This window comes from Orbicella faveolata, unplaced genomic scaffold, assembly GCF_042242905.1.
Source record: "Orbicella faveolata isolate gen_17 unplaced genomic scaffold, um_ofav_v1 contig_25, whole genome shotgun sequence".
In the NCBI taxonomy this organism is placed as follows: domain Eukaryota; kingdom Metazoa; phylum Cnidaria; class Anthozoa; order Scleractinia; family Merulinidae; genus Orbicella; species Orbicella faveolata.
Genome location: NW_028301553.1, coordinates 2056876 through 2084543, shown reverse-complemented (window position 1 = coordinate 2084543; position 27668 = coordinate 2056876). Strand labels below are relative to the sequence as shown.

At 37.4% G+C, this 27668-nt stretch overlaps 3 protein-coding genes across 6 annotated transcripts; 1 reads left to right on the top strand and 2 right to left on the bottom strand.

Annotated features, from left to right (window-relative positions):
* Nucleotides 1-349: 349 nt before the first annotated feature.
* Nucleotides 350-8608, bottom strand: LOC110040011 (nucleoside diphosphate kinase 7-like). The gene is made up of 15 exons (XM_089293106.1): nt 8423-8608; nt 8237-8347; nt 6857-6961; nt 6597-6658; nt 6133-6173; nt 4677-4746; nt 4058-4108; nt 3662-3816; nt 3243-3295; nt 3042-3144; nt 2702-2766; nt 2439-2507; nt 1755-1856; nt 821-928; nt 350-707 (listed from the first exon to the last, which is right to left on the bottom strand). Exons 1-15 carry the CDS (start codon nt 8591-8593, stop codon nt 675-677), a joined length of 1299 nt encoding a protein of 432 aa, XP_089149232.1. The 5' UTR covers nt 8594-8608; the 3' UTR covers nt 350-674.
* Nucleotides 8594-15385, top strand: LOC110040412 (uncharacterized). 3 transcript variants are annotated; one of them, XM_020745664.2, is made up of 12 exons: nt 8594-8726; nt 8879-8946; nt 9650-9695; nt 9804-9913; nt 10017-10128; nt 10828-10914; nt 11304-11378; nt 11651-11722; nt 13376-13420; nt 13851-13933; nt 14415-14521; nt 14753-15385. In XM_020745664.2, the coding sequence occupies exons 1-12, from the start codon at nt 8637-8639 to the stop codon at nt 14818-14820; spliced, it is 963 nt and encodes a 320-aa protein (XP_020601323.1). In that variant the 5' UTR covers nt 8594-8636; the 3' UTR covers nt 14821-15385. The 3 variants fall into 3 exon arrangements, with proteins under 3 accessions (XP_020601323.1, XP_020601315.1, XP_089149237.1); XM_020745656.2 differs by having other exon boundaries at nt 10014-10128; XM_089293111.1 differs by lacking the exon at nt 14753-15385 and having other exon boundaries at nt 10014-10128; nt 14415-14711.
* LOC110040397 (long-chain-fatty-acid--CoA ligase 4-like) lies at nt 14936-27322 on the bottom strand. Of its 2 annotated transcripts, none has more exons than XM_020745633.2 (13): nt 26889-27322; nt 23164-23441; nt 22041-22292; nt 21462-21542; nt 20618-20690; nt 20208-20266; nt 19705-19769; nt 18797-19008; nt 18465-18637; nt 17551-17625; nt 16871-17062; nt 15944-16219; nt 14936-15632 (listed from the first exon to the last, which is right to left on the bottom strand). In XM_020745633.2, exons 1-13 carry the CDS (start codon nt 27131-27133, stop codon nt 15478-15480), a joined length of 2136 nt encoding a protein of 711 aa, XP_020601292.1. In that variant the 5' UTR covers nt 27134-27322; the 3' UTR covers nt 14936-15477. The 2 variants fall into 2 exon arrangements, with proteins under 2 accessions (XP_020601292.1, XP_020601299.2); XM_020745640.2 differs by lacking the exon at nt 26889-27322 and adding an exon at nt 23791-23966.
* Between the last annotated feature and the right edge of the window lie 346 nt (nt 27323-27668).

The window sequence follows — 27668 nt, the reverse complement described above, 5'->3', positions numbered from 1 at the left end:
GGGGGACGGGGGTGCTCATCAGATTCTCATTCTGAAACTCACCTGATATGCCGCCGAAGCATACCAAAAAGTAGCTTAAAATGTCGATCATTCCCCGCCCTCAACCTAATCGGCCCGGGGCGAGAGACGGGAATTAGCAAGGGGATTAGACGGCTGAGGGCGGGATATCACAAACATTTCAGGCTAACCAAAAATATGCAATTAAATATGAAAACCACTAACGAATTTAAGTCTACGGGGTGTCAAAGCTTGGAAAAAAGAAGCTCAAGCTGGCTTAACTTACATAAGTCTCTCTTGTGTTTAGAAGCCTATCCCCGTTGCTCGTAAGTGAAGGCATGTTCTTCTATAGTCAGGTTGAACAGATCTTTATTACAAATTCGTGTTGTCTCTTTATCAATACGCACAGAGAACTAATTCTAAAACGCACATCATCACAATTGCCACATCTCTGTTCTCACTGAGCGATATTTGCTCCATCGTGCATCCTAAAAAGTCAGTTTTTATTCAAAATCTCTTTAATTTTACTATGTACACATTCGCCCGGTTGACTCGCATTAACTATTTGTACATAACATAAGTATAACTTAGTAAACATGGACCGTTTGACTTGATATATAACGTTTGTGTCAACAAAATACAGGTTTACTACAGTAGAAAATACTGTTATAGTTCACTCAATGATCCAACACCTTGAAAAAGTACTGCACCTGAAATAATAAAAAAAAAAATCAAGACAAATATAAGTTGTCAAGCCATTGGAACGCGCCCCTTTCTCATTCGTTCCCATGAGTTCGGAAAACCAAAAAATATGTGTACGAACCTCGATGAGGCCATCTTCAGGTAGATCACTGCAGTGTACAGCGTTTTTTATCTTATCTTTACCAAACATTGCCCGTAATGTTCCAGGTCGTAGATGACGAGCGATTTCCTGAAAACAGTTATGTCAGTCATGTTAGCGTTTTAATGTCAGGAACTTTTTTCACGCATTTTAAAAGGTTGCCTGATTTTTTTTTCGCACATCACACACACACAATGAGGCTTTTTGTTTCAAGAGCTTCCTTGAAAAGATACTAGAATCTAGAAGAACAGGGCAGATACAGGAATTTAGCACATTAGAAAGTAAGCATGAAAAAAGATTACAGTGTGGATAAAATTGAAAACAAGGCTTTGATAAAAATAAGTTATGGCAGCCGTTCCTTTATGTCGCACAATGCAAAATTCTTGTCGCAACACAAAATTAATTAACGAAATATTTAACGAAATCAAGAATTCCTCAAAAGTAAGTTATGTTGTTCAGTAATGTTGACATTATGGTTTTTTGGGCGGGTACGGCAGGGGTGGGGACTGGCTTAATTGACATTGTCATCCTAAGTTAGTCACAAAACGAAAACCAGTCTAAATCCTTACGCGAGTTTTCCCGCGCTCAGAACCCTCTCCACGCCTTTACTTCGACTTTTAATTGGTTCATTTCGTTATGGAAGTTATTCGTGCCTGGCTTAGTGAGGGGAAGTTGGTTTTAGTTTATGGCAGTCACTTGAAGTTGAATTTTGGTGACTCGGAACACTGTTGACCCACCACGCACACACGTACATAAGGCACACACAAACACGCACGTAACGTTCACACAAACACGCACATAACGCACAGATAAACACGCATGTAATGCACACACAAACACGCACGTAATGCACACACGATAGCCTGCGCGCAAACATGTACTGGGAAACAATAGAGTTGTGATGGAGGCAGCTTACAGGATCAGAAGGACCAACAAACTCTCTGAATGTGACTGGTGCATCAGGGGCTCTAATCTCCATGGCCAAACACGGACCACAACACAGTTCATCAACCATACTCTGAAGGAAGATAAGAAACAAATCAGGATTAACAAAAAAATCGGCGCCAGGTAACATACCTTGATCTGCCTAAAATACGAGAAAACCAAACATATTGATGATTTGTTGAAATACTACAGCTCAACAAGTGACAGGAACCAATTTGAAAGTAGGACTCAAAAAAAGTTCCGTCCAGTTTTCCAGCATTGGCAGATCTTCCTGTTGGGCAAGGGTCCTGGTGAGCCTTTCCTCTGACTAAATAAGTATTTTAAAACAAACAAACAGACAGACAGACTGCACTACAACTGCCTGGGGCCAGGGCAAGTGACAAATGCTACAGACTGCTATTTAAGTTATTTTCACAAGCTCTGAGAACTGATGAGGATGTCCAATCAAGGCAAGGACAGAACAGATTACAATATGAAAAAGTAGGGAAAAGTATGTTGAGTGGATAAAATTAACACGTTACGTTTTGGACGACTTTGTTCTTGATGTTTTTTTTTCTTCTTTGCTATTATTTTTGTTTGAACATGGAAATACTTTTATTAATAAGGTTGCATTTTTGTCAGGTGGATTTTAACTTAACCACACACTATCACTTACTTTGTATTCATTTACAACACCTTTGTACACTTCATGAAATTCTTCTGCGTTGGCTCTTTCAAGATGAAACTGGAGATTAAATAATGTGAACATAAGTAAAGGCAGCCCAGTTCTGTTTTAAATAGTTGGCTAACAGCAAACAAAATTACACACCATTACAGTATAGGAGGGAAAAAAACAACCTTTCTGAGACAAAACTGCTCAAAATTCCCTGAACAATTAACTCTGGGTTGCATTGAAATTCTAGTGTTCCAGTGACTTACCATCTGAACTGCAGAAATTTCAAAACCCTTGCTGGATATGGCTGCGATGATTTTACCAGTAAGACCTGAACAAAACATTCAAGAAATTATCCAAAATTTAGGACATTGAAATCCTTTTGTTGAATGTTCAAGTCATAACATTTATTGGAAAACATCACTGGTTCAGAATGTGTTCAATGGACTACAACAGCTAAAAGAGGTCTCTGCACAATACAGTGGAATTCTGATTTTTCAACCCTTCAAGGGAAACGAAAATTGACTTGAAAATCAGGTAGTTCAAGAATTTAGGGTACTATTACAGTATTTACATTTATAAAAATTTACTTAAAATAAACAATACCTTGAATGATGGCATGGGGTTTAATTATGCAAAGAGTGCAGTCTGAAAAAGAAGCAGTATTTTTTCCACCAAATATTAGCCCACCAAAGAAAAAATCAATTTCCTGTGAGGAAAAAAGAGAAAAAATAGTTAGTAGATAAAAAGAGAACAATACATGAATATTACAGGTGAACCTTGTCATAACTACATCAGTATTCTTACTCTTTGAGCTGATTCTGGGGAGTCGGAGCCATGTGCTGCATTCTTTGTATTGTCTGAAAGAAAAATTTACAACTGGTTTAATTAACATCTTATGGCAGATCAAGGAAACTCAGAAACAGGGAGCCATCACACTTGTGGCTGGACCGAACCCAGAAAAAATTCAAAACTAAAAGGTTTTCCGGATGATAGGGGGCCTGCAGCGGTGTCAGGTGCACCCTAATTCTACCTATGGCATACAAGTTCTTGTACTGTTAAGCTTTCGTAGTTCGGAGAGAAGAGTATTGCCACCCAGGAAATAATTATTATCTTGTCCCTCAAACCTAACATACATGAAATGTATAGCAATCACTATGAAGAATTAATCTCTTTTTCAACCTTGGAAAAAAAAAAAAACTCATTGTCATTGATTTTGTACATACCTGTGCCAAACTTTGCTCTGATTGACATTGGAGCTTGGTTCCTCGCTGTGGCTGAGTCTGTTGGGCCTAACAGTGTTTGCCACTTTTGAATAGCATTTGAACCCTTCAGCTCCAGGGCAACAACAGGACCGCTTGTGACAAATTCCACTAAATAACTAGCAAGAGCATAAATCAAATTTAGTATCAACATACTTGCATGCCATTTGAACACAATGATCAAAAGTACAAGTTAACGCAAAATAATTTATTAAGTAAAACTGCTTCATGCATTTCAGTGTTATGGAAACTGGAACTACTAACTTCATAAATCACTAACAGTTTCCATTTCTCAACAGCACCTACTACTGGCTTACAGGAAGAGGAAATGAACGCTTTGATACATATATACCTACTCACTTGAAAAAAGAATTCCCTCTGTGTTCTGCATAGAAAATTGATGCTTGCTCCCTGCAAAAGAGATTCAACAACAAAGAAGTTAGACAGAACAATGTGCAAGTGAATCTACTACCACATTATGATATTTTTTACTAAGCTGTCAATCTGCAGTTCAGATAAATCTGCAGATGTCAATTTTCACATTTACTTGAGTCTGGGAACAATAATTATACTTTACCATGCCTTTCAGTATCATGCAAGCTGAAGTTCAAAACATCCCTTTTGACTGCCACCAATCACAATTAAGACAAAAACAACAAGCCTCGGAAAAAAAAAGAAAACAAACAACTGGATCAAAAGACCAAGTGAACAGACCTGATCTTCTGAACCAGTTGAAGCAAACATCTGTTTCCTCGGAGGCCAACAAAGATGACCAATGGCAACGCAAGATGAAACCATTGATTAAGCAGAGTTTGTGTGTTTATATTGAAAGGCAGTGTAACCAGTATTTGGAATTTACTTAACATCAAATTACAGCTACAGAAATTCTGAATCACTCATTCTGGTGAGAACTAAAATATGTCTTGGTAATGATGTTTTCACACCTGATTATTTTGTTTGAACAAGTCTTAGGTCTCACCTTGTCATTCTGACCATCTTGGCTTGACAAATGAGGAAGTCTTCCTGATGAATCATGTCAATTACATTCCCTATCCAAACATACCAGTATAAAATTTGTGTCTACATCTTTATTTGTGACATAAATGAATGCTTCACTTTGATGCTAAAATTACACTACTCGATCAGTACTGTAACTTGAGCTTGATTGCCAAGATATCAACTGAAGGAAATTAAAGATCTTCACATTCTTGCAACAGATGGTTGGGAAAATCAAGTTTAAAAAAGTCAGGGTTGAACGGGATTAAAACAAAATTAATAAATTCTGCAATACCAGCCATGCAGTGCTCTATCAACTGAACTGTCATCAAACCAACTGTGAGCTCAGGTTGTCAAAAAGAGCTGTAACCAGCAGTGCCTGTTATGGCTGAATATACCTTAGATGGGCCCTTTGTGATATGATAAGCTTGCCTGTCGTTGATACAATTTACCCACTCAGGCATAAAGTAACTACAATGCAAGCAGTCTCTCTTTTCTTCAAAAATCAGTGGGGAAGAACATAAAACAAGTAAGCGTGCAAGCGTGACTGTGCATGTGACAATGGTGGTAGCTGCTAGTAGTGCGGGCATTGGAAAACGACCAAAAAGAGAGACTGCAATGGTTTCATACAACATTTTGATTGTTACTTTGAATAACAACTCTGCCCTTTTTTGGATATGACACTCTGGTGTCTAATTTTTACAAGAATCAATCATAGCTAAATCAAGTTAGATGCGCGGAATGGTTCGACAGATTGAGGCTGAAACCAGACCTATGACCTTTCAAAAATTTACATACTGCTCGTTCAGACAGCTCTACCATACTTTTTGTTTTAAAGTTCTCCTAACACCAAAGTCCTTCAAAAACAAGTGTGAAGCATGTAAAACCAATAAAAAGGTAGCAAGATCAAAATTTCAAAATACAGCGGCAAATGTCACGAACTGCAGGAGTCGCACCATAGGAGACAAACATTACAACAGAGTTTGGCAAGCGCTGCAGGTCACTTGTAAGGGTTACTGACAGATGTGCCTCATAACTTCATAGACAAAACAATAGAATTACTCTGTCACCAGAGAGCTGGGCATCCAAAATGTTGTATGAAAACATTGCTCCAACAGTCTCTTTTTGCGCTTGTCTTCCGATGCCTGCACTACTAGTGGCTCATGGCTTGCGCATCATGCTCACCGTCACAGTTTTGCATTCTTCCCCATGGATTTTTGAGGAAAAGAGAGACTGCTTGCATTCTATAAAGTAGCAAGTTTGTTACAGTTAAGGATGCTAAGATTAAGGCCATAGGTGAATCAATCAGCCCTGGATCTGGTGACGTTGAGAGTAATAAAACCATAGCTGGTTGTATGCCAAGTTATTACCTTTAAAGTAAATTTAGTAAAGAAAGTGAAAGAGAAAAGACCTTTAAGCTAGCTAGCTACTGTACATACCCATCTGTGCAACAGCATCTGGCTTTATCATAGCTAGAGTTCTGGAAGACAATAATGACACATCGTCATTGTAACTGGAGCTTTATAAATGCTACTATATAATAGCTTTTTGGTAAAAAAATAGTGATAAATAAATCCCTACAGACAATGTTCTTCTTTTAATTTAAGGTTCAATCAAAAATTATTTAGAACTGTGCAGTTGAACCCTGTAAATTAAAATACAAACAGAAAAAGAGGTCCTGTATACTAAACAAGCATTGCATAAAACAGTTGACCAGGGGTTTCATTAACAGTTTTAGCAGAAGGGCAACTGCTTTTCACAGGTGGACAGAACCATTTGAAATGAACCTGTAATATATGAAAAACCTTGCAAGAACCTTGTAAGATAATGCTAAACTTACTGGTAGGTATAAAATTAATGCACTGACAGGGCAAATTAATTAGTATTTAAAATACTGACTTACTTCTCATTCTTGTCTCTCAAAAGGTTTGATGTACGTTCATCTGCATAGTCTGTAATTGTTAACTGCAATCACAGGAACAAAAAAGACAATAATATCCCTGCTCAGTAATTGACTCATAATTCAAAGTTCTTTAATATGTACAAGTATATGTATCTATTACAAATGTTTTTGGAATGAAACAGAAAATTCTTATTTTCTTTCATTGAAAACACATCTAATAATAAGAGTAATTAATAAATCTATAGTATTTTGTGTGTTACCTGACGAGAATGAATTTTAATGATGGCTCCAATGAACAGATGGTGAAGTTGGAGGCCATCAATCAGCGATCTTTTCAGGAAAAGACGACGGTTCTTTATGTCATACTAGAAGACAGGGACAAAATAAATGAAGTATTTAACATAACTTACTTATGAAATTTTTTTAAAAACCCTCCCTTTGATTTTAGGATGTCTTACTGATCAGCAAACAGATCTATGTATCTTTTTATGAGGTTAATTTGATCATCGCATGCTACTAAGAACAACAACCAAGATGCCACTGGTACCTCAACAGAGAACTATGCTTCATGAAACATGATCAGAACCAAGCAACAAATAATCTGAGAAGCTACAAACATGTTATAAAAATGCATCCTTGGAATTAAAAAAGTTAGTGTGATGTCTAGTCAGCTTAACCAATTTATTAAAATCATTTTATTAAGTTGGTATTTAAGCCAACTAGGCATTATTCAATAATGATTCTGATAATCATGCCTTTCACGTAGAGCATATTAACTGCATGTAATTATGTATGGCTTGTGTATACAACCATATAACGTGCACTCTGATTGGCTTATTCTGGGGCATTATTCTCCCTTAATGCCCACTGGCCGATTACAGGCCTGCAAAAACAAAGCAAAAAGCCATACAACAAACAACTTATTAACCTCCAATGTTTGGTCTCAGCCTTGCCATATTGACCTCACTATCGCTCACTCAATACCGCAAGGTCTCAGTTTGACATTTTCCCGTTAAGACCTCACTCTCAGTCAATAAGTAGTTAGTGTTAGGTACAGTGTGTTATTTGTTTACGAAATAAATCCAGTGTAAGGTGAGACAAAAAGAACTTTGTGTCCTTTAGTCAAAGCTCAGCTACCAGTATAAGAGCAATGGGCTTGTACTCAAACCAAGAGTAGACATAACACAAGCAGAAAGTAGATCTGTACGAATGAGTATAGTTCACTTTAGGAACGCTTCACTCAAGAGCATGGGGACATAAATATGGTAAGAATTCAATTCAAATTGCTTTAGAAATGACCTCTCTTTTCAAATGAAGTACAGTAATTCAACTGAACTTTACATTAGATTTCAAGATTTTGAAAACTGCACGCTTATTATACTGCAAATAAAATAACACTTAATTATTTCGAGCTAAATACGACAAGTTTGCCAGAATTTTCAAGACCAAGTAACATGACTAATGTAAGCATGCCAAGCAAGAAATTTAAACATGATTGAAAATACATACACTTCGCTCGTTCTTTATTTAGCTTTGATTCCTTCACGGCTGCACATAGCAACATGCTTAATGTTTTTTTTCAATATCTAGTATAAGTACTAACATGGTAACTAATATATATAAGGAAGCAAAGCTATTACCATCTCTACTGAGGAATCGCTGGGATAGAAAAGCAGTTGATATTTTCTCATGAGTGAAGCCCTGGGATCATACCATTCTGCTAAAAACGCGTAACGCTCATCTGATCCTGCCTGATGATTCAACAAAACATAATTACATTATGCCAGATCTATTTGAGGGACCAGGCAGATAGAAAAATAGCTTACCATTATGAATTTTGTAGAAGCTAAAACGATCAAAACTTTTTCAAGTTTAGATCTAGCGCTCGGTCTTGTTTTAGCAACCAGCTGGCCTCGTCTCCATGCAACACCAACTTGGTTCCAGTCTACCGCAGCCAAGAAAATCGCGCGAGTATCACGCCTGTTCAAAATCAACATGTCCAGTGCAAAGTGAACGAATGGTTCAGAAGTTCTGCTTGATATGGCCGTTGTTTCCTATAAAAAGGAGGAATTCCTTGTTTTAGATGGTGGTGTAGCAACGGAATTAACCAGGGCTGGATTTAATCTTGATGTAAGTCAATCTCATAGCATTTATAGTACTAGCTTGCTTGCATGATCGCGTGAGATGCAAATGACCATAACTTGTCTTCTGTTAGTTTTCTGTTGTTCTAAATAGACTACAGACCTAGGTACAGACATATTTCAATTATTATTTCCACTTAGGGTGACCCACTATGGAGTGGAAGAATTCTTGTTGAAAACCCAGAGGCCGTGAAATCTGTTCACAAAAGGTAAATTCACATTTTATCATAAGCCTAATTTATTGTGATGCGTTATTTTTGTTTAAATTACATATTTTTTTCATCTAAATTTTTAAATTTATAGCGATTAATTGTATTTGTAAATTGCTTTAATGGAATCTTAGCCTTTTAATACATATTTTATTTTAAGGTGTCTTTTTTGTATTTTTATTTTTTTAAACCCCTGAATAAAATCTTGTATGTATATGCGTGTATGTATGTATGTATGTATGTATGTATGTAAATTCTTTTCTTGAGTAGAACGTATTTCGTAGAGCGCTCAACTCAATCGATTGAGGAGCATCAACTATAACTTCAGAGAAGTTCAGGTCTCACGAGTAATCATCGTTTTATTGCCAATTATTATTAGCAATAAAACGATGATTACTCGTGAGACCTGAACTTCTCTGAAGTTATGTATGTATGTATGTATGTTTTTTCTTCAATGTGTGGGTTCAGATAAAAATTGGTCTATCTGTATGCACTAGTGATAATTTTTTCTGTGCTTTGCAATTAGTTGATCCACTTTCCTTGTACAAGGGATTTTTAGTGCCTGATGTTTTCAGCTGGGAAAAACACTAAGCTTTAAATCAGGTGTTTTCCCCAGGTTTACATCCACATTTCTGATTACTATCACCCAGAAAATAAACTTTATCTATTTAAAATAACTGTACTCCATTTTGGTTGCTTATAGTTTCTTTGAAAGTGGAGCAAATGTTGCAACAACTGCTACTTACCAGGTGCATGTACTAGCAGATAAGTAATAATCACCATGTATATTTTGACATTATAGTTTAGAAATTCCTTGTTTCGTTTCTGCAAATTCCTTGTTGCTTTTTTTTCTCTAGGTCAGCCTAGAGGGACTCTTAATGTACTGTGGTCTTGATGAGAGCAAAGCCTTAGATGTAATTGAGAATAGTGTGAAAATTGCCCAGGAAGCTTCTCGTGCAGTGTGCAGGTAAAGATACGAAACTAGTTATAAAGCTTTTATTAATTATATTATTCTATGATCACTGTATTATTTAATAAATAATTTAATTGTACTACATTTACGGTAGCAGTACTGGATGCCCAAGGAAGATGCTAGTGGCAGGATCAGTAGGTCCATATGGAGCATGTCAGCATGATGGGTCTGAATATACAGGCAAATATGTTGACAACATGACAATACAGGTATTAGGAAAGGAAACTGTTTTTTGTCATATGAGTTATGGCCTGTTATTACATCTCTCACAGTGTACATGTGCTGTAATTGTGCTGTAATTGGACAATTTAGTGGACGGTATTCTACAGTAAGGCCCGCCAAAGTTTGCTAAAATTTTTCATGATTTATCGCCAAGCGTTCATTACTTTATTTATAGCAAGTAAAAGTTGAAACTTTAAATTTTGTATTAAAATATGTTAAAGACTTAACAACGATTTAAAATTGATCTGTTTTGCTTTCAACGTGAGTCAAAAATTTGAAGCCATTCTGTGTGAATTATATAAATCGTTCCTAAACCTGTCAGACACACAGTAGGGATGTAGTATTTATCTTACTAAGCTCATCTTCTCAGTCCATACTGCAAGTTACGGTTCTTCGTTTCCCCCCACGCCTCCCTACCTCCCGATGATTTATGGCCCGCATACTTTGTGTTTGGCCCTTAAATCAAAAAGGAAACAGCTCAGTCTGTAACTTACAGTACGGACCTCTAAGTCGGTTAGTAAGAGGTATTTATTGTACTATACAAATATATATTTGTACAAATATGTTTTTCACCACTGGGCTGTAAACCAAACTTTTGACTAGAAACATTTCGACTATTGGTGCACCTTAGTCCTTATAGTCTCCAGCTCCAATCTGTACATTCAAGAAAACCTGTTTTGTTTCAGGATCTAGTGAACTGGCACAGGCCCAGAGTGGCAGCTCTACTCAAAGCTGGGGCTGATATCTTAGCTTTGGAGACTATCCCTGCTCAGGTACATATTTATGGTATTTAAACATAAACCTGTCTTATTCCTGCTCTCAGTCATTCACGATTTGCAAACCCTGTATGCTAATATTAATTTTAGTGTGACTGACTGCTGTGAAACTATATATATATGACCAAAATATAGCTATAACAACACCACTGATTATGTTGTCAATTAATGATAATTAATTAGCTATTTTCAGTAAAAAAAGCTGTCTGGGTGACATTGGTTGTTTCACAGATGGTTGTAGACTGTTTTAGGCTGCTGTGAGAAAACCTGGAATGTTAGTATGCAGTATAGCATAGATTAACCCATTGTTATATGGAAATGTTTTTTGACTTTTGGTCTATCTACAGGAAAAAGATGAAATGAATGTTGTTTCTCTGTATCATTAGAAAGAAGCAGAAGCTCTGATTGAACTTCTCAAAGAGTTTCCCGAGGCAAAGGCTTGGTTGAGCATGTCATGCAAGGTGATTATGGGTAATATGAGTTACTTTCCAGGGGTGGGTCTGTCAAGTGAGGAGGGGAGTTTCCATTGATTGGTCTGATTCTCTCCCCTCCAAGAGTTTAACTGGTTTAGAAGGAACTATCTGCAGCATAAGTAGTTCTTTAGAGGGAGGTGTGTGCCAGAGCAGCGTCAGTTGTTAGTGATAAGATTTGATGTGGAAAGTGTAGTTATTTAATAAGTAAATCTGAGTGAGCCTTAGTTCAGTATGGATGTTTCCAAATTTTATGACTTCAGGATGGAATTCACACTTGCCATGGAGAAGTCTTCTCTGATGCTGTCACTAGTATTGTCAATCAATCAAAACAAGTAAGGGGTTCTAAAAAACAGTCAAGACTGTTCAGTTATGATGGTGTTGCAGTTATCAATTCCAAGTCAGTCTGGTAAATCAATCAGGGCTTGAAAAAAGGACTATCCAGTGCTCCAGGACAAGTAGATTTTCATGCCAGGCAAGTTACTTTTCATTCTCAATTGCCTGAGGGACCGTTCATTTTTTATGAGGGAGGGGGGGCTGGTGGGATTTGGGAAGCACCATTTAAAAATGGCATGACCCCCCCTCAGCTTACCAATTTTTTCACATGCCCCCCCTTATAGCTGTCATTTTTTGGGATGACCCCCCCCCAAAAAAATTGAACAAACAATATTTAGATTTCAACTTTTTTAATATTTCTCTATTATCCCCCTACTTCACGTTTTGTGCTCACTGTGAAGACAATATTTACAATCCCTATACTACAGAGAGCTGTTGTTTGAAAAACAAATCAAAAGAAAGAGAAGTCAATTTCAGATCTCCTAGTTATGGCTCGCTCTGAGCGTGGGGCATTTGGCCTCTCACTGGCATCTCCCTCATCTGAATTGATGAATGCCCACAGTTTTAATGTAAAACAGATCAAATGTATAGAAGCTAAGTTGACGAAGGTCACGCAGGACATGGAGGCACTAGAAAATAAGAGCAATTATAACAGCATATTCAAGGGCATACTCAAACAGCACATCAACAAAAGGAGAAGGAAAAAAGAAAACCGCAGAAAGTCCAATCAAAGAAAGAGGAAGCGGACTGAAAACAATGTCCAACGAGTTTATGGAATCTGTGTTGGAAACCCGCTAGGAAATGATCTTCCACAATGCCTTGTGTACCCTCCTAGAACGGCCGTCCTGGAAGAGTGTATTAAAGTTGAGGATGTTGCCACGTCCTTATTTAGAAGAGATGGGCCATATATCGCACAGCTCTTGGAAGGGAATTATTTCACCAATGCTGCAAGAAGTAGAATCACCACCAACCTTGAACAGGAAGTCAGAGATTATGTTTACACCTTCATGTACCCTGAAGAGTACACTCTGACGGAAAGCATTGCTGCTTTTTGCAGCATTGGTGAAAAAGACTCCCATAGCAGCACAAGCGGTGACGAAGAACTCGACGACAGTGAAGATGAAGATGAGTGCCAGTGAAAGTTGCATTCGAAAATAACAGTGTTAAATACTTCTTTTCAGTAGCTACAAAATTGATGCTTTTTGTCGCCAAGCGTTTTTTTAAAGCAGAAGGAAAGTTTGTAATAAATTTGTATCCTGCCTTCTATGTTTATTCTATAGCAATTTTTTTGATATTCAAACATTATGCCATTTTAAAGTTTTACTAAAATATTTCACGTGACCCCCCCCCTTTTCCCTTACTTTTTTGGGATGGCCCCCCCTCGAAAGCCATTTTTTTTCACATGGGCCCCCCCCCCCCCCAAATCCCACCAGCCCCCGCTACCTGATAAAAAATGAACGGTCCCTGATGGGCAAGGGCCCAGGCAAGTCATTGGCAAACTAAATCGCAAGTACACTGTATTATCTTACAGATAATACTTGCAGCCATTTGAAGGAAGTCCTCACTTGTCATATTTTAGTTGTAATTAATTATCCAGTATTTGACTAGTCGCTTTAATCTCCAAAAAGTGAACTCTAGTTGTTTTGTCCCAGATTGCTGCTGTGGGCGTGAATTGTACGTCTCCGTGGTTTGTTACGGTCTGTATTGAACTTCTTTGTTTACGTCAATGACTGCATTTAAGCTAATTAGACATTGTACACACGCACAGTCAAATAATTGTTTTTGGAATGACTTCTCAAATGGTAACACTTTTATTGTCCTTAAGTACATACCAGTAAGGCAATGTGCCTAAGGACTCCGCCATGTTCCCTTAAGTTTGGTCAATGTGTCTGTGTGAAGAATATGGCTTTGCCAATATTGATCTGTTTTATTACTTGTGGGCAAACTGTCTGACTCCTGTAATTAAAAAAGAGCAAGATTGCAAGAAAGACAAAACTTTATAGTTCAGGGCAAAAATGTTAATGTGTAGGCTGTCATATTACAAGAAAAGTTATTGGACTTATTGGTGTTCCAATTGAGCAAACCATAATAAAGCAAATTAACTGTCGAGACTTTTATCCCTTGCAGTCCCTACTGCAGAGTGCCAAAGGCAAAGTGGATGTTCCCTTTGTTGTGTACCCCCACACTGGTGAAGAGTGGAGGGAAGGAGGGTAAATTTAATTTTAAAAATTATTATAGACTACCAGTAGTCCCTTTTGCGTAGCCTGTTGTGCATGACGTGAAAGAAAACTGCGAGCGAACTCCTGGGGGCGAGAAGCACATGTCATGCGTTAAATTGATCATGTGCACATTTACACAATTATTATTCCAACCCTGGCTGCACTGAATGTTACCCAACAATAATTTTAAACAAATTATACTAAATCACACTCAAATTCAGATTTAGTACAAAGTTGCCAGTTGTTTAAATCATGCTGGTTTTACCTAATAACTGATTTCTGATAAAATCAGATGTTATTCTAACTACAAGATTTGGTAGGATAATTGTGAGGTATTGTGGTTTGTTAGTGTTCTATAAATCTGTAATTGCCTCTGCTTTTGACAAAGGCAACCTGATTGCTCACCACTTGGAAATCAGGACATTCAACTTGTGCTTGCCAAATATTTCTATTCTATTTGCTTATTCCTCAGCTTTGGATGGGAGGGTGAAATTGAATGGCAACCAAGAGACGCTACCTTTGTCCGTGACCTAACCAGTTATGTTCTGGAATGGATAGACGCTGGTGCTCGTTGGATTGGTAAGTTTTATAAGTCAACACAATGTGGAGTGGTTACTCCAAGGAGGGGGGAGACTTCAATACTAAAAGAACAGAGGTGTTAAGTTTTTCAAGTTTGTCTTTTTCCAGCCAACCTTGCGAGAAAATATTTCAACGTTGTTTTTAGGGGGATTTGTTAAAGTAACATCATTCAAGTGTGGCTTCCAGTGATGTGAAGACAAAAACATCATGCTTTGTGTACCTTTTTTGTAGGAGGATGCTGTTTAACGAAGCCAAAGGACATAGCAAGAGTACGAGAAATAGTTGACAGATTTGAATAACCCTGAATCCCTCCCATCGTGATGTTAGTTTGGATTAATTAATTAAAAACCGTTGAACTAGTTGGATACATGTACTTCGTTATACTTATTTGCAAAAAAAAAGGCACAACAAAACAGTCATAAAACATGCTTTTATTTCTTAGAATGTTTTCGCAAGTATGCCAGCTATATGTCCAATAACAAGGCCTGTATTTGTAAACACTCTGAGGCTCTGACCCACACATGTTGTACCACAAACTTAGTTTGTACCAGACGAGGCATTACAAGCTGTAAACATTTAGATGGAATACCCTTTCCAAATAAAAGCTGATATATTAATGGAAGTGATATTTTGAGTTAATAAGGCCCCACAATAAAATAATTATCTTAATTTCCTTTGGACAATTCTGACCACATTTCACAATGTTGCGAGATGTTTTCTCAGAAGATGACTTCAGGGCATGGAATCATTTAACATATTGGTCTTAATTTAGCAATTTTGCATTCTGTTGAAAGACATCGTCATCCATTAGATTATCTGCACTAGTGATCTTGTGACATGAATAAAGCAATGAAAGTATTGTCATCAGCGAGTGTTTTTTTTTTATTGTAACTAATGAAGTATTGTAGATTACTCTTATAGCCTAGTGCTAGGAGATTTTCCAAGTAGTTTGAAGATCACTTGTTGTACATGGCATCAAGTTCCTGCCTGTAGTGAGCTGAGATGTTCTTACGCTTGAGCTTCAGAGAAGCTGTGACAAGCTCTGTTTCTGGTGTCCACTGTTCGGTGACCAGGGTCAAACGCTGTGGAATCTCAAACCTCTCGAGTTTCACTGAAAAAGTTGATAAGAGTGCCTTGTAAATAACCCATGTAGCAATCATTTTCTTTTCACAAAGATGATTGGGCATTTTAGTGTTTTTTTTTTTGTCTAAATACCACAAGGTTTTGATTTTTCTGCCTGTCTCAATAGTACTGTTCTTAGTTCTCAGTCAGTCAAAGTATTCTAACTTTTGAATCTTGTAAATGAAACCCTAGTGTGCAACCACTGACCAACTGAGCAGTACTAAATATTCTGTCCTATGCACTTTTCAACTTTCTCTTCTTAATTTTAACCAAACCACAAGCTTTCTTCATAATACTTACTAGCTTTGCCAAGGGCCTGCAGATCCTTCAGAACAGCATCTGTGACAGCCTTGTTCCTACACTGTTTTGCCCAGTCGTCAGTCAAGACACCCAGTGAAACAGCTAATGCCTTGAGCTGCTTGGGGCGAGCTACAGCAAGACACACCACATAGTTGTACAAACTCTCCGCATATACACAGATGGTCTCTACATACTGGCTCTGTGCAAGAGCTGCCTCAACTTTTCCAAGTGACACATACTCTCCTGCCTGAAGCTTCACAAGGTCTTTCTTGCGGTCTACATAAGCAAGCAGAAACATATATAATATTTGACTTATGAGGCAGTAATGTTGACTAAAAAAAAAATAATTTTTTGGCTACCAAAATTGGAATTGGTATCCACTTTTTGCTTGCATCTCATCACTCCTTTAGGATAAAAAAAGGCTGTTTTGCAATAAAAAGATATAATTATTTTCCTTTTACCAATAAGCAACTCTGTTTCATATTTTTCCTATTATTCCTGTTTGTTAAATATGTGTGTGACTTGAACATTCAGAATAACTTACATCTATTACATGTAATGGCTGTCCAGCATTGTCAACTTAAAGGTTATTACTTCAAGAAGCCAAAGAACTAAAATGCAATTTGTAAATACTTTTGTGGGCTCTGGGGTAAAATTAGCTTTGTTGCTGTGTTGTTGTTGCATCTCTGTCACTGTCTGAGCACTGTAATTTTGCATGAGGAAAAAAAGTCTCCAGGGAACACATATTACCTGATATTATTAGAAGACTGAGTATTGTTAGTTTGGTTTGAGAAATATCAACTCCAAGTTACAGAAATCAACAATCATGTTTAGCATTTACTGTTACTTCCAAAACTCCTGAAGAACTGAAGTTACACATCGTAATGAATTAAGTTACTGTAGATCTATTCTAAAATAGCTCCTCACCAATGATTTTAAGGCAGCCATCAGGGTGGAACTCTCCAATGTCGCCGGTATGGAACCAACGCTGGCCATTTCTGTCGACTTCAAAGTCCTCTGCTGTCTTTGCAGGGTTTTTAAAATAGCCCTTGGTCACATTTGGACCTCCAATGACAACTTCTCCTCTGGGGTAGGGCTTATCTCTGACTGTGTAGTTTCCTATTAAAATCAAATCACAACAGTACATTAGGTGATGTTTTTCCTGCAGTTTATGAGTGGTTGATAACTGGGGGTCAGTCAACAAAGCTACCGTACATGTACCGGTAGTCCAGGTTCAGTGTGAATATTTATATCAATTTTGAAGCTTTCCAGTTAGGTTCTCTGTTTATATTTGTTTGTCCTTCAAGTTTGATTTTGACAAATGAACAACTGGGCACTCACAACTTAGCAGCTCTGTAGCCATTATCTAAGTAGTAAACTTTCCAAAATACGATGACTCCTTCATGTAAGTAGTGAAATACTAGTTCACAGTAATGATGACTGAATACTACATGTAATGCAGTTACACAAAATAATTGAGAAGCATTTATCACTTATTTTGACACAGACATTTGATGTGATCAGTGGCACTCAAAAACATGCTAAGTGCTCAAAAGTTACAATAATTATGGTATGAAGGATATGGAGGACCAACATTGCTGACATACCTTCCTCCCAGCTGACCAGCTTGATCTCAGTTGAGGAGACTGGAGGTCCTACACGCCCAGTTGTCCTGTCCCAGGCTAAACAAAATAAGGCATTTGTTGCATAGTGATTCATATGGGTGATCAGTTGCATACTTTCCTATGCTGGGCTTAATTATCCCACACGGAAAGATTGTATGATGAGCCCAAGAACCCTGATTAGAAGGCTAGATATCGGAAAGAATATGTGCAGGGCTGTCATTATACAAATAAGTGCTGTAACCAGTAACACCTGTTACGGCTGAGTATGCTTGATTTTTCCTTGATGCTACCGGTGAAATTGCCCGTTGTTGATAGAATTCAAACAAAAAAGGAACAAGTTTGCTACAGGTGTGGAGAGTGAGGCTACTGGTGGCTCAAAACTTAATGACAGCCCCATATGTATGTGTAATCAAATGTTAACGAGTGAAATTAGGAAATAATTTCATGTGCATTTTGTCAAAAATTAATTATCAGAGTTTTTTTAGAATTTTAACAAAACGTAACTGAATTTATTTCCTAATTTTATGAGGATACCATTTGATTACCTTTAAATATTGCAGGTAGCAAATTACACTATAGGATTACAATCAAGGGCTTTTGACTTATCTATTTGTGGGGAGAAATATTGTGCCAAACATTGCCATGGCAATTTTGTTATTTCACACCTGAAATTATAAATTATTGCTGAAATTTTATGCCAAAATTAAGGAAAAATTTGTCTCCCACAATGTTATTAACTTAAATTTAGGTTAATTTTCATATCAAAAGTTTTTGACATACCAAGTTATTGAACAAATAAATCTGTCAGACACATCACAGTATGTAAACAAACCTCAATTAAAGTATTACGCCATAAGTCATTACAAAATACAAGTACCAGTACATGCAATACATACCATTGCAGACAGTTCCTGCTCCACAGGTTTCAGTGAGACCATAGCCTTGCCCCACAGGACAACAGAAGCACACGTTCATAAAGAGCTGAGTGTCTTCAGATAATGGTGCACCACCACTCAATATCTGCCTTACGCGACCCCCCAGAAGATTGCGCATCTTTGAGAAGATGAATCTGAAGAAAAGAAATGAGGTCAGAAATAAGGACCGTGGTGTTATCATCTGCATGCATTCAAAGCAAAAGTATACTTTTATAATATTTCACAAACCTCTGAGAGGAAGGATGTTTAGAAGTCTTGATTTATTTTTCTATGATATTTTATGTAAAACTTACTTGTTAAGAAGTGGAGTATCAAAGCCAAGCTTAAGTTGCTTCAGTTTGTAACTGTAAGCAAATGCAAAGAAAAGCTGCAGAAGACGAGGACCCTCCTTGACTTTTTCCATGACGCCCTGTCTGATTCTGTCCATGATGACAGGAACTGCGGCCATTACAGTTGGTCTGAGCACTGATACGTCTCCTTTAGTTCCTTTCTTGATTTTAGATGACTGTATGAAGACATTGAGACATTAAATTTATGTTACATAAAATGGCAAACAAGTACACGTACCAAAAGCAAAGCTGACATGTATTTATTTCTATGAAGGAATTAAGTACCAAGGAAAATTCAAAGCTTTGTCTTTCACAAACAGCTCTATATACTAGTCATGGCAGAGGTTTGTCTGTTTTTTTTTTTTTTGTACTAAGAGCAGTCAAGATTTCTTTTACGAAAATGTAGAGGAATTTTCCAAGTGAACTATGCTTTGTGGGGAGGGAAATGAATTTAGAGTTAATTTGTAATAATTTACAGAGCAGGGCCCGGTTGTTCAAAAGCCAATTAACGCTAATCCAGGATTAAAAGTAAATCAAAGTTCTTATTTCTCTTGAATAAAAGTGTTTTCACTGTCCATGTTTCCTGGAGTTTGACATTGGTCAAAGCCAAAATTGAAGGACAAAAAATTTAAACAGAAACCTTCACTGAAAAGTTACAAAACTGAAATAAAAATTAATGCTAATCCTGGATTAGCTTAATCATACTTTGAACAACCTGGTGCTGATGTCCATACAGATGTATTTGGGCTGTCATTAAACAACAACAGCGACAAAAAGAAAGAAAACAAAACAATTTATAACAAAAACGTTTTAATAGGCCCTCTTTAGAAAGATAATGACAGACATATGAAACAAAAAAGAACTGAAATTACCTGATCAGATAGAGTGAGAGCGTGGGAATATCCTATGGCTGCCCCATGAGCAAGCACTGCATTTTCTGAAACAAAAACCCACAGTATCTAATAAACTATTAAATGGCAATAGCAAGGACATACAAGACTCTGTTATGTGAATCCTGCCGTAACTTGCAACCCCATTCTCACCGGTTGAACAGTAGTAATGTGCATGTATTGTTTTGGCAAGTCCTCAGAAGAATTCCTCGAAAATCTGTTACTCTCAATGCAAAATTAGAACAGAACAGAACAGAACAGAACCACCAATAAAAGGAGATTGGTGAATATTAAAAAATGTTGGAACTAATTTTGATGTGAAATGGCAATCAAACTGTGGTTGTCGTTTATTTTCCTTTATGTGCTGTTTACTATGAATAACAACAACAACACAAATATAAATTTCTTTGAAAAATGTCACCCCCAAAACAAATATTTTAAACCACAACACATACTGTATGTGCCTGTCAGTGGATAGACATTACCTGCTATTAGCTCAAGTACATGTGCCAGTGGAAGATAACCAACATAAACATCTTTTTCACTGGAAAAGAACCAAAATATAACCATATGATCCTATGACAGGAAGCCAGGCAGGGCACAGGTACCAGACTAGGTAACTCTGTCAATAGCACTTTTGTTCTAACAAAGTTCTATTTTTCTACAAAATGTACTCTGAAAAGGGCATGTATCCTGCCTTAAAACTACTTCAGCTGAGCAATTTTGTGTTTTACTTTTTTATGTTTTTTACTTTTTCTCAACTGTAACTAATTTTAAATTTCTTGCACATTGTTAAACATTGTCTGACAATGCAATCTGGGTCTTTCTACAATCAACATCTTCAAGATCACAACAAATGTTCAATTACAAAAACTGTATTGTAAAACTGACTTACCTAAGAGCAGGATGTACTCTTGCAATAATTCCAGCGATACCAGCCATTAATGCACTGTGAGGAATGAGAACACCTACAACACAAAAAATACACTTGCGTTATTTTTCACAGAATTACACTTGCAAGTGCAGTTTCATGAAAGACAAGTCTGTCAAATAGAGCTGCATTCAACTGAAAGTCGTGACAAATAATCACTCTGGATGATCACCAGACAAAAACCAGTGCATCCATCATAACCTAAAGCAAAGTCATACAAAGTGCAGGTAAACTGACATGCATGTGCAAGCGAGTCCCAGTTGGTTTTAGTTTTAGCCTGCGAGTAGGATCTAGTGTCTGGGTTTCGCACTCAGGCAATGGTTCCTTGCTTTTCGCTCTGGTGCACAGGTGAGTCTAAGAATGACATGGGGGTGGGGGGGGGGGGGGTGGGTTGGCTCAGAAACTAGAGTTTGGGCAAAAGCCACTGAATTCAATCTCGTGTAGCAACAGAAGTCAGTAGTTGCTGCTTGCTTCAAACAGAACTGATCAACTTTGCTGCATCACCTTTGTAGCAATATTTCACTAAAAAGCCAGCCCAAATTTCTTATTCTGCAAGCACTGAGACCAATGTTTCCAGTATATCACCAGCTATGATCACTGCCAGCACAATGTCACAACTACTGTCCTGACTGGAAACTTTAATTAAATTTTCTGTGGATTTCCAGCCCAATATTCCAGTACTGTATTTCACATTAAACTACACACCTATGAACAACATCATCATTGGCATTAATCAGTCTCAGAGACTATGGAGCTGCGCTCTGGATAGTAACAAACAAATTAAAGGAACAGGGAGGGAAAGGCTTACCTTTAGCAAGACCTGTTGAACCACTTGTGTACATGATGACAGCAACATCATCTGGGCTAGGACCCCTCTGGACTAAAGATGCTAACAAACAATGAAGAAAGAACAAATTCATTCTAAAAGGAAAACACTGTATGTGGGTGTTCTAGTTATGAAATATTTCCACCGACTCAGTGCCAGTGGTGAGTGAAGTCATGAATAGGCCACGTTCAATATATCAATATTCTAACATGGCTCCGAGGCTTTTGCATCAAAATTGTCAATTCATTAAGTTTCTATTGTCTCTCAATTCCCAAAAGAGACCTGGATACAAAGAAAACAACACCAAATATAGAAGTTTGTCCTGAAAGCCTTGGAGCCATGTTAGAATATTGATATATCGAGCATGGCCTATTACACAACAAGAAAATCATTGAAAGTTTTGATTACTCTATCCAGCTACACTGTCCTGGTCTTGAACACTTTGCTAGGAGAGTTAAAAACATTTCCAGTAACCCAGTTCTAGCAGAATTTATGGGGGGAAAAGTTGCTAACCTCTTACTAACCAATCGAAATCAAAGGCAAGATAAAACAAGAGCTTACGGTTAATTTGTGATTCACCGATCTCTTCAATTTCACTCATGGAATGGACTTTTATTCTCCTTGAAAAGCCTAGCAATGCTGATTTCTTTGCAACATTTCCCAAGTACACAATGTGTTCAACTTTCGGTAGTCTGTCAATCAGAGCAGAAAGCTTGCTGAGCAAAGAGCTATCGGTGATAATAAATCGGACTTCTGATTCGTTGATGGCATGAACAAGGGCTTCATCTCCCAGAGTGGTGTAAACTGTAACAACTGAAAGTATGATGAAACAAAACCTATGTTAATGGGAAACCTCAAAAACAAATCATACAAAGAAAAGAGGAATTACAAAAGATGCATCAATGTTTTAAAAAAATACATATCAGTCTATGATTATCATTACAAATTACAATATTTATATCAGTCTTAGAACAATGCTGATTGCTTTTTAATTACCACTGACAACTATCATGTGAAATGCAGTATTACATCATAGGAATACAAAATATGAATTGAGTTCTAAATGCGAGTTGCCCTCAATAACATTAATAACAATAGTTTCAAACAGAAAATCTGCTGGATAGATCCTCATGTTTTGCACGATTACCACTACGACTAGTTAACATACATGTACATTTGGACACTGAGTCAGTTCTTCAGATTTCTTTCCTTTCCTCTCTCATTTAAAACCAGATACCCACAGTAAGGGGAGGCCTCTTCCTCATCCAAACAGATACATGTACAAACATCTTTCTAATGATCTGCTATTGATTGCTGAAATATTCTTACTAAAAAAAAAACACTCTGTAACAGTACTGTTCTTTCCTCCCGATCAAAATCTACAAGAAACTGCCGTGTGCATGTGACTATCAAAGACAGGCTTTTCGCCAGAGGGTGTCCAGGCGTCCTGTGGAGGGCCACTTTCGAAAGAAAGTTATTTTATTTTTCATATGTTGCCTTATACATTGCTCATTTGAGGAGGCCCAATAGCACATTTTGGACAGCCACTTTTCAAATTCTGGCTAAATGCCTGATCAATTATAAAGGTTCTTTCAAACGAAAAACGTATCCAACTATCTAAGAAAATACATCCTTGAAAAGAGTTTATATAACTGTGAACAGCACATAATTCAAAGTAACATACTTGGAAAATTTTGAGCAAAACATCCCTGTGCTGCTATTATCCACTCAGCTTTTGTTTCAGAGATTATTGCAATGTTCTCTTTGAGCTGCTGTCCTAGAGCAGCCAATCCTCTTCCAAAGGCTCTTGCTCTGGCATCTACCTCGGCATATGTCAACCAGTTGTACTCCCCACAAATAAGTTTCTTAAACACTCTGCCATTGGGTTGCATTTCATCTTCCTCCCTGAGAACTTCGCGCGTCCCTAGACATTTTCTATATGGGTACAAGTTCACAGCTCGCCTGAAAGAAAAACATATTTTTATGAATAACTACATTTGTGACTAGACTGCTTATGCAAGCTCACGTCAATCAGAGATCAAATTGACTGAACCAGGTCAGTTTTAATATGAATATAAAAATTGCTAATTATTATTATTGCCCACAGTGGAAGTGACTGATGAAATTTCTTCTGTTACAGTAGAAACCTAAAGAAGCATTTTGCTAACAACTCTTGTGAGCTGGAAGGTACAGTGTAGATCTATAGCCCACACAATCATCCTGAGTTTTAGTAGCTGAGCAGAAGATGACAAACACAATCCAGTGGTTTGTACTGATAATTAATATGCAAAATGATGATAGAATGACTTGCCCTTTATTTGCCTGCACATGTAACTGCAGTATAAGACAAAGTGCGATCAAATGATCATATAGTAGCATTCCCATGTAGATTTTAGGGTAAAAGGAAAAACGTCAGGTCAATATAGTAGGGAGTTTGAAATATCCCATAATCAGTGACCAATTTCAAACACTGAATGATCAATCTAGTGACCAAAGCTCTTTATAATATCCTCCACAAGCCACTGCCTTGAATTTTCTAGAAGCTGCAACATGTTATGTATTGTTTGTTCAAGTGCCCCTTCAAATGTAAGAGAAAAAAAAAATTAACATTGCAGGATCAAAGTACCAGCTGTAATTTTCCAGCATGCTCTGGCTTCGGGTGATTCCCTACATCTATGATGATTGATTTTTTTTAACTATGAACGTTGAGCACTGTATTGTAAAAAATATATTTAAAATGAAAAATGTGGGAACAAATGCGATGACTACTGAGGAAGTACTGGAACTTGCACATGACAAAGGATAAAGTCTGCTGTTAATTAAGCTGTTTCTTCAGACATCGCAACTCCATGCATGGCCACATGGGTCTACTTGTTCATCCCAAGTGTCTAATTTAGTTTTGGCCTCAGGAAAAGTAATAATTATAAAACATTCCTGTTGGGGAAAAATGGTGACTTGCTAATTTGGAATTGGCAAATACATTGACATATTTAAAGCGTGCTACCAACCTACGAGTGTCCAAGAAAAACAAGTTTATTTCAGGCAGTCTGGTAATGTAACTGCCATAAAATCTTGTCTGGTTTGTACTGTAACATGCAGCAGGACTGACCAGTACAAATATTGAAAAACAACCATTTTTAATGTAACAATCAAGCCAGTGGTGGAAGTGACAAACACAGTCTCTGGTTTGATATATATACTAATAATTTATATGCAAAATGATGATAGAATGACTTGCCCTTTATCTGCCTGTACATGTAACTACAGTACAAGACAAAGTGTGATCAAATGGTCACATAGTAGCATTTCAGTGTAGATTTTAGGGTATGGGGAAAAACATCAGGTCAAAACAGTGGGGAGTTTGAAATATCCCATAATCAGTGACCAAATGCCGAACATTAACCCATCAAACTAGTGACCAAAACTCTTTGTAAAATCCTCCCAACTTGTCTTGAGAGACTGATATAGAGCTATAGAAATGAGTATTGCAAAATTGAGTATTTACAAAATTAACAAAATTTTACAAGCTCTACCAAATGAAAGAAATGCCACAAGCCGCTGCCTTGAATTTTCTAGAAGCTGCAACATGCTATGCATGGTCTATTCAAGTGCCCCTTCAAATGCTGAGGGAGAAAAAAAAAAATTAACATCGCAGGATCAAAGTATCAGCTGTAATCTTCCAGCATGCTCTGGCTTCATGTGATTCCCTACATATATGATGATTTTTTTTTTTACTATGAACCTCAAGCAGTGTATTGTAAAAAAACATGCGGGTACAAGTGTGATGACTACTGAGGAAGTACTGGAACTTGCACATGACAAAGGATAAAGTCTGCTGTTAATTAAGCTGTTTCTTGAGAAATCACAAATCCATGCACGGCCACATGGGTCTGCTAGTTCATCCCATGTATTTAATTTAGTTTCGGCCTCAGTAAAAATAATAAACTGCAACGCATTCCTGTTGGGAGAAAAAGGCGACTTGCTAATTTGGAATTGGCAAATACATTGACCTATTTAAAGCATGTTGCCAGACTACGAGCGTCCAAGAAAAACAAGTTTATTTCAGGCAGTCTGGTAATGTAACCGCTATAAAATCTTGTCTGGTTTGTTCTGTAACATGCAGCAGCACTGACCAGTACAAATTTTGAAAAACAACCACTTTTAACATAACAATCAAGCCAGCGGTGGAAGAGACAATAATGGTAATCGTCAATCAGGCGGAACATGGTGTCTAGACTATAATAAAAAAACAAACTGAGTTTGCCAACTCCTGCAACATAAACATTGCAACCACTTTAAGAGAGTAAATAGCTGTTGTGTGTGGCTCAAGAGGTAGATACTGTCCAAAATGTTAATATTACGCTTGTTACGTAAAAAATATACCAAACTAAACTAGGACTGAAAGGGTTCAAACTCTACTTTGATGTAGTTTGAGACAATCTGTTCACAAACAACGTAATTAGTATTTTTGTGCCTCCTTCCACACCTCTGGATATTATGTCTGCACAGTCTAATTTCTGATTTTGAAAAGTGTAAAGATCTAATCCATCAAGGCAGATTTTTGCTGTATATATTCCAAGCTTAATATTGATTTGGTTTCATACAGCACAAATTCCAGAAACCATTAAAAATATTACTTTTCTACCCTTTACACCGGCAGAGCAAGCGTTGACTCATTTCTTTTCCAGCCTGTACACAATAATTATCCACAATAGACGAAACCTTATATACAATTACATCAAAGCACCACAAAGACCCGTATTCAAGCTACAAATTTTACGTGTTTTGTACTGCGAACAATTACGGAAAAATATAGTACAATATGACTATCATTTAGAACAACGGCCGGTATAATCACAACATGCAAATCAAACTGCACAAATTAAAGCAAACTCAGGAACGAAAGATGTCTCTCCATGCGTAACCTTAAGCGCTTTAATAAAAAGAAGACTTTGGTCCTTCTAGTTTCTAAATACGTAAATGTTGCAATGAATCGACAACACAAAATTACCTTTGATCTTTGATATAATGGGATTAACAGTACATGAAAGTTTCACCTTGAATAACCTTGATCGATGTACCGAACGAGAAGCAAATAAGAGATCGACCATCAACCTCACGTGGAGGAAAACAAAGTATGTTTGGAAAGGAACACTGAATATCTTGGTATAAAACTGGTTTTATTAAAATATATCTCTCCAAAGCGGAGACGTTATGCAGCGACGTCAGAAATGACCCCTTGATCTGAAATCAAAAACCATCTACCAGCCTTTAAAACGCTTCAATTTAGGTCAAATGTTTACAACTTGTAGATCTTTGAAAACTTCTTCACATGCAAGGCTAGCTGGGCAAAAATTAGTTATTTGCTTGTCGAAGACGATCCAAAATATAACTCTGAACTGTACTTACTTAAATAGTTGATCCAACGTTGTGACACCATCGTACAGCGTTGTCACTAATGAATCGAAATGTTCCACACAGCGATAAGGGGCTCCTGGAAGTTGACTCACAGGCCTCGCTTGAACTTTATTGCGAGGTCGATACTGCTTCCTTCCCACTAGGTAGTACCACGGCAAAAAACTAACTACTCCCCATAACCAGCCGGCCATATTGAGGCTGAAAAGAAACACATTTTCCAAGAAGGTCCGCTCCATGCTACCTACACGTACACGTACCGTCAACAGACTGAACTCAAAAAGAGAGACACTAGTTGTGTGGCGAACAAAGTCCACATGACCCGTCACTCATTGAGATTCCCGCCGACCAGCTGCGCGCGCATTTCTGCTTGTCACCCCATTTTGCGTCAAAACAGACGATGATGAGGCCTCACAACTGCAGCCAGTTTTCTCTGTTATAAAAGCGTGTCCGTATTCTTCGATAAAAACTAAAATGTTTTTCAAATTTACCCGTGCTGAACGCGTCAATTCACGTGGGAGTACGACCCGAACTTTGACCGCATATAAATTATTTTCAACGCTATTGTGACGTCATAATAAATTAAACTTGACAGGGAGGAGGTGTGGAGTATTTTTGTCCCTCCCCTTTTTAGTAAAGGAATGGATAGGATTACAGTCTGCAGGGCGTAGTTCTGGATTTTTGGGCTTGGTTTTGCATGAAATTCACTGATTAATTAAAGAAGTAGAAATATTGGAAAAACAAAACAAAAACATTTTGGGCAAAATTAGTGCT